Raw genomic sequence first — 7,339 nt, forward strand, 5'->3', positions numbered from 1 at the left:
TACATATATATATATATATATATATATATATATATATATATATATATATATATATATATATATATATATATATATATATATTAAAACATACCGAAAACAACATTAAAATAGGCTAAATTTTCACTTATATCAACATCGTAAAACATAAAGGAGCCATACACTTTAAAATAATTTACGTAAATGCAATGTATAGGTGCTGTGGTATCTATATAAAGATTGTGTTCAATCCACTGACCCATAACAACTTAGGATTATTAATAATAATCTTGTTTCATTATTGTTTTTGTACTGCTAGTTTATTAAATTTCCAAGATTATTGTATACAGAGGTCAACAAACTTCCCTTTTAAGAAGCATTCATTAAAATAATTTATGTATTATGCCTAGTATCTAAGGTGTTTGATCCAGTGACCGGGGGTGTATTATGCCTAGTATCTAAGGTGTTTGATCCAGTGACCGGGGGAGGGGGTGGGATAATAATTTAAAAATGAATAGAGGAAATTCATTGCAATGGGTTCGCTATATAAATGATATATTATAATTTTATTAATAATTCCTGGTAATACCTGAAGCAAGTTTAAGATTTATAGTAAGTTGGCTAATGTATAATAGGGTTATATCCACCTTTTGCCAAGGGGTACAAGGTGCTGGTGATGTTATTATTACCCCTGATCATGGGATCCATGATCAAACCAGCACAAAGTGCAACCTCCTCCACTCCCTGGGGAATATTCTTAATCGTGCTTGCAATTTAATACAGACTAATACATTCAGTACCACATCATCCTACCAGGCACCCATTTATACTCTTGGATGAAGAGAGACAAACATAGGTAAAGTGCCTTGTCCAAGGACACAAGCAAAATGCGCATTGAGGACTCGAACCCCGATCTCGAGTTTGAGAAACTGAAGCGCAAACCGCTGTGCCAACCACTCCTGCGAGAAAACAATATTCATATATGGTAGTTTGGTTTTTTAGCTTAAGCATTTTGTGAGAGCTACTGTATAGGGAGAAGTGGAATGAAACTGCTTTACCTACTAACAACAATAATATGCTAAGGTTTTTTTTAAGCAAACATTTTTAATGCTTAATTATCCCAAATCAATTTTTATTTATTTTTTAATTGTTTTGATTATTTTCCTATTTTTTAAAATATATTTTTTTAAAAATTTTGTTTGAATTATTTTTTAAAATTAATTAATTAAATTAATTAAATTTTTTTATTTAATTGATTTATTTTATATAAAAAACATCTACTTAATTCATATTTTTTTAAATTGCATTTAAATATAAGTGACATTAATGCTACCGGTCTCAATTCAATTCTCAGATGGAAAGACCTGAATGATCTTTGTGTTTGTATCAGAATGAATGTTAGCTTACCTAAAATATTAATGTGAAATTTGAATGATGGCGGCATAGAACAGTCTTACTGTATTTGATATTTAGAAATGAAAATATTACCTAAACATACCATGTAAACTCATTTCTATGCTTATCATAATTTCAGTCCATTAGTGATATAAATATATTTATTAATTTTGTATTATTTTAGTACGATAAATAATAAACAGGATAGAATTTAGTGTTTTTAGAGGTTATGAATAATTTATAAAGGTCAGGTGTCATTGTCTCTTGTTAATATTTTGTATTAAATCCTGTAAATCATCATCATACAGATTATTTTGAAAATAAGCTATTCAATGTTTAATTGAATTTTTTAAAGATTTTTGTTTTCATTGCTATCATATCTTGAGATTAGCCATTGATAAGCTTTTTCAGTTAGATTTGATAATACTATACTTCAGCTGAAAAATAAATTTAAGGATTAAAATAAGAATTCTGGCCAGATATCTTTTTACCCATTATCATGAATGATTACTATAATCCTAGCAGTTACCAATTTCACAGATATCAGCAAATAGAGTGTTGTGGCATAGAATCCTACGTCAAACCGGTGCCAATAGGGAACCCAAGACCCTTGCAGTACGCAAGGCGCTTGAGACGAGGTCGCTAGTATTCGATCAATCTGTATCGGAGGAAGGAGTATGGCTAGAGGCTTGCTTTAATTAAGCTACATTATAAACAAGCAGGAATTATTTATCTGATTCGCTATGCATGGAAATTAAGGTTTCAGGCATTATTGAGTCTGCATGACGACTCTCCGCTGCCCTGCTCGGGGTTTCTGGTTTAGAATGATCAATTACCGAGGTCTTTGCAAAATGGTTTTGGGTCTCAAGCATGCAGAATTGACTTCTGAACAGTAAATGTGCTCATAGTTTTACTATGCTTAACGATACAGTCAGTTGTGACATCGGAAAAATTAAACCCTCAAATAATTTAATAAAATACTGATTAGCTGATTTAAATTTATCATATCAAATAAGTTACTTCCAATTATGAATTTTCAGTAGTTTAGAGAATTACCGTAAATGCTGAAATAAGCGCCGCAGCACTTATTCAAGAGCGGTGCTCAAAAAAAAAATCAAGTTTGGTGCGTCTCTTATTTGAGAGAGGCAAATATTCGAGAGCAGCGCTTATTCGAGCATTTACGGTATAACTGCAAAAATCCCATGGGTAGATTATCTTTAAAGATACTAAGTAATTATGACAAAATTATAACAGTTGGGACCACTAGTACAACATGGACTATTGGCTGGGGGAGGTAGAGTGGAATTTGGATTGGCAATGAATTAACAGAGTTTGTGTCAAGAATATAACATGTTCGTAATTTCTCTTAGTTTATATATATATATATATATATATATATATATATATATATATGCTTGCTTTATACCTTTCTATTCCACTACAAACATGTTTTCATCGCTGTAGCATCTCAAACATTCCTGCATATTTCATATGCTTAATTCCTGTTCATCTGTAACATCATTTTTAAAACAATTGGCGAGAATGCTGCTTAAGCCCGTCTTGGCGAATTCCACCGCGGTATTCTTTGTTAATTTCCCAATTTGCTTTTGATTAATTCCGAAGAACGAATGAAGCAAGCCATCATAGATCTAAATAAAACGAACATTTTATTTATTTAAAAAATTTTTTTATTTCAAATCTCACCCAAAAGCAGGTAACCTGCCACTTACAGAATGGATTAACAATAAAATATAAATATAAGATAATATATAAATGTTAAAGCTCAAAAATGCAGAAATCAGAAAGAAATAACAAACACATAACAAGACAAAAAAAAAATCCAAAAGAATGAACAATAATAAAATCATTAATATCTTCAACCATGTCAAAGTCTTTTCAGTTCATTTCAAATGAAAATTTATTTACTTCTATAGAACAAACACACAAAATATACAATGCAATATGATTTAAGATAAAAACAAAAACAAGCTATGGAAGAAGGCATGATCCCAAGAAGATAAAGATCTTGTACTGGGCACTCACCTATAAACCCCTTGGTTTCTTTTGAATGTGCATTAAACATGATCCACAACTTGATACACAGTTCAAACCTACAGTCGTAGACACTCGACAGGACACGTGGCACTCAGCCAAAACAAATCAAACGGAGAAACGCAAGATTTGCACTCCTGAGAGTCCATTAATTACAAATTGCCAAGTACTTCATGTATTAATTAAAGTTTATAAGTACAAAGATTCTCTACTCAACAGCACTGAGAAATAGGGTTTGGCAATCAATCAGAAGTGAATGTAATTGTGTGCGTAACAAACACCCTGCGAAACACTTAAATGTCAGTGACATCCACTAACAGATAGTTGTCTTACAGACTCAGAAATGTTTGTTCAGACAGGATAAAAATAAATAAAACAAATAACATATACTGACAGATAGATGTCTTACAGACTTTGAAATGTTTGTTTAGAGAGGATAAAAATAAATTAAACAGAATTCACTCTACTTTAAATTTTTCATGAGACATGCTTACAGGCCAAAAAATATAATCTAACACCATGATGAAAACACATGATATCCAACATTCTTATTGATCTGACAGATAAGAATCTGTGTATAGCTTCAGATGTCATATCCCTGCTCTATTACTGTAGTAGTAGAAGCGAAGTATGTATTGTTAAAGTGAAATATGAGTTTAGACGTATATTTTATCCACTACTGAGTTGTAACTGTGTGCAATTATTTGATCAGCAGTAAGTCTACTGCTTCAGTGTTGAACCATCGTGTGATAAAAGGAGTTCTGTCAAGGTTGTGTCTTTTTTGATTTTACATTATTGAGTCTGGCATTGTCATCTTTGGATTTTTCATTCATCCAATGGATTGTAGAAATAATATTTTTTATCTAGCATTGTTGGATTGTTTGTTAATTAAGTTATAAAAACAGTCTCACCTAAAGAAGATTATGCAACCACTAACAGAAATTGAAAAAAAAAAGAAATGCTCTGATAATCTGGTCAAACTTTTTTATTTGTCTTACAGACAAGAATGCCATTATGAGCTTCCATTATGCTATTTTAGGAAGGGAAATATTCATTAATGTAAAAAAGGTAATGCTCTGATACTGTAAATTCAGTCAAACATTTATTTGTCTGACAGACAAGAATGCCATTATGTTTCTAATACCTAGTCATACCCTTTTACCATTATAAATGTACCTTAGGAAGGGAAATACATTAATTTTAAAAGTATGTGAAATATGAGTCTAGACTACACAGAGTTTAATGCATGACTGTGGTGTAATTATGTGAACATTTTTTATCAGCAGTATGTCCTCTGCTTCCCTATTGGACCATGGATGAAAGGACTATCGTCTTGCATTCTTGATTTAACATTTTTGTCCCTGTTCTTCGATAATTTGGTTCTTCCAAGGGATGGCAGATTTATGATATTAAAGATGACAGATTTATGACATTTTACATTTATTTTTAGATCACTTTGAGAGTGTTATTTCCAAAAATGTTAATGTTATTTTAACGTTCATTTATTCAAACTGTTACAGTAGTTTAGTGTTTTAAGTATCATGTATGGATAATTATATTGTAGTTTTAGAATCATATTTCAGAATTAATGATCTTATAGTAATAAAACTAATTAGTTTTCACTGAGAGTAGCATAGAAAAAACTGGTTGTAGACACTGAATTTGATATTCATTTTCTTGTTTTGTAGTCTATCAAACCGCTCTTAACTGGGAAAAAATGGTGATGCCATGTCTAGGGATACGTTACCGTATTTCTATTTCCATTTGCTAAAGGTACAGTAAATGGAAGTACGTCACCATTATTCAGTGAAGTGCTGGAATGTGCATGATGTCATCTTTCAAAACTACTGCTAGCTTTGCAGATCGCCCACGAGGTGAGTGGTGGTGCGACAAGTGAACGATGTACTCTGGGGATTTCACTCTGGCTATTTTGAAAGAGACATTAAGTTGTTGGTCCTACCGTTTATACATCATAGCTTTTACAGTATGCTCATTGGCTGTCAAGCCTTTTTTCTAGTTGTTGCTCATATGCCATGGCATAGAGGGCGCCACTAATGAATGTCATTGCCATCAATCATAATGAAACCTGAGCAAATTTATGGTATTTGTTTTTAAATCATTTCTTCCCTGAATTACCACGGTAAGAATTTGTGTGCTGGGATGAATGATAAGTTTTATATTATTTGATTTTACAGTATTATCAGCTCTAATCTAAAATATTATTTGCTAAATATATTCCTTGCACAAAAATGATAGCGTGATATGTGTAATATGATTATCTGATAATTCCAAGTTTCTGGATGGTTTTATAATGCTGCCAACTAGTAATTTAATTTGTTTTAAATTTCACCTAGTGAGCTATCACTAACATTCCTGCTTTAAACTTGCTTTTTACCGTGTATGTGTAAAACGATAAATATTTCTTGAAATTAAATATGTAAACTCACCATGTTGATTAAATTAAATTAAATTATTTCATAGAATGCTTGTCGCTTGATATGCTCACCGAAGGCAGCTGACCATGAAGGACTACCCAGTAATTTAATCTAATTTTAAGATGGCTACCTGTCTTTTCAGGGAAGTTGAAATCATAACTGGTTATTTCAGGGTCATTTGGATTTTAGTGTATACTGAAGTAGATAAAAATCTCCTTCCATCAAACATGTCTCCCTACTTGCTGTACATGATGGCATCAGCCCTGTTCCATGCCCCTATCAATCCTCTTTAGTGTCCCTTTTGTCAACAGTCCTTTCCTTATCAATACCGTATTTTCTCATGTTTAAGGCGATACACGTATAAGACGACGACCCCCAAGATTTTTGGTCGATTTTTGTGTCAGGTTTTTTCCTAATTTTTGCTATTCTTTATGGTCTTGGTGTACTGCATTTTATAGATAGCATAAAATGTAGCCAAATATAGGGCTAATTTTCCAAATACTGTAATACGAATCTTTATGGGCATCAAAATTACATTTTCCACTTAAGGTTGAGTTAATTTATACTTACAGTAATAGTAGCTTTATCTCAGTAGTAAATTTGCATGGTACGGATAATCTGCACATAAGATGAACATGATTTAAAAATAAAAAATGGATGTATTTTGCATATAAGATGACCCACTACCCCCTGCTTTTCAATTGTAATTTGCTATTTTATATACAAGAATATATTGTACTCCTAGGTATGCCACTATGATGAATAATAAATGAAGGCACCAATAAACTATTACATTAAACTACATCCAGGCTTAAACAATTGTGAAGAAAACAACTATAAATTGAGTCCCAAAGGGCAATTTACTTTCTAAAAGAGTACGTACCTCAATCAAGTTACTAGGTACGCCACTGATGAGGTGGCCAAAAACAGGACGAGAAAGTTTTGTTTATCCTTAACCAATTTGTTTGAAATAGTGAAATTATGGATATGCAATTATTTATTGGCCTTGCATTTTTATTGCCTTCTGTGATCAATCTTAAGTTCGTAACCTGATGTATCTATACATATTTTGCCATTCTATTGGGCTGTCTAGTTTCTTATCCCTCCAGAAAAATCAATATTTTTTTTTTTGTATCAACAATTAAATATGGGAAGCCATTGAGGCTAACTAAAATCGTATTGTACTTTTGTCATTAAAGTAAAGTTATAATTAAGGCAATATAATTAGGCAATGTGTAATTTGCATAATGAACTTATATAATTTGAGGCATGTTGTGGCAAAATGGCTAAGTTGTAGCAAAAATTGAAATTTAAGTTATTGGTATTTTCAGATACCTGAGTATGTGATCTTTAATACGAGGGGTCATTCATTGAAATTGGACATTTCAAGCCTCAGTTATTGGAAAGTGAAAGTACCACACTCTTATTGTCAAGATAAACATGATTTTGAGTAATTGCCTTTCAAAGTTATTTGTGCATAC

At 31.7% G+C, this 7,339-nt stretch overlaps 1 protein-coding gene across 2 annotated transcripts in view; it reads left to right on the top strand.

Moving 5' to 3' along the window:
- The window catches only part of LOC117114407 (dual 3',5'-cyclic-AMP and -GMP phosphodiesterase 11-like), a 22,480-nt gene extending 17,231 nt beyond the window's left edge, over positions 1 to 5,249 (top strand). Inside the window, exon 3 of one of the 2 annotated variants that reach the window (XM_033258077.1) lies at positions 5,112 to 5,249. In XM_033258077.1, coding sequence (XP_033113968.1) covers positions 5,112 to 5,147 — 36 coding nt within the window. In that variant the 3' untranslated portion in view covers positions 5,148 to 5,249. Of the gene's footprint in view, positions 1 to 4,423; positions 4,457 to 5,111 lie in introns of those variants that run through there. The other variant, XM_033258079.1, reaches the window with a different exon arrangement.
- Positions 5,250 to 7,339: the final 2,090 nt, after the last annotated feature.

This window comes from Anneissia japonica, unplaced genomic scaffold (genome assembly GCF_011630105.1).
Source record: "Anneissia japonica isolate Jap-2015-1 unplaced genomic scaffold, ASM1163010v1 scaffold1231_len1163931_cov198, whole genome shotgun sequence".
Lineage (NCBI taxonomy): Eukaryota > Metazoa > Echinodermata > Crinoidea > Comatulida > Comatulidae > Anneissia > Anneissia japonica.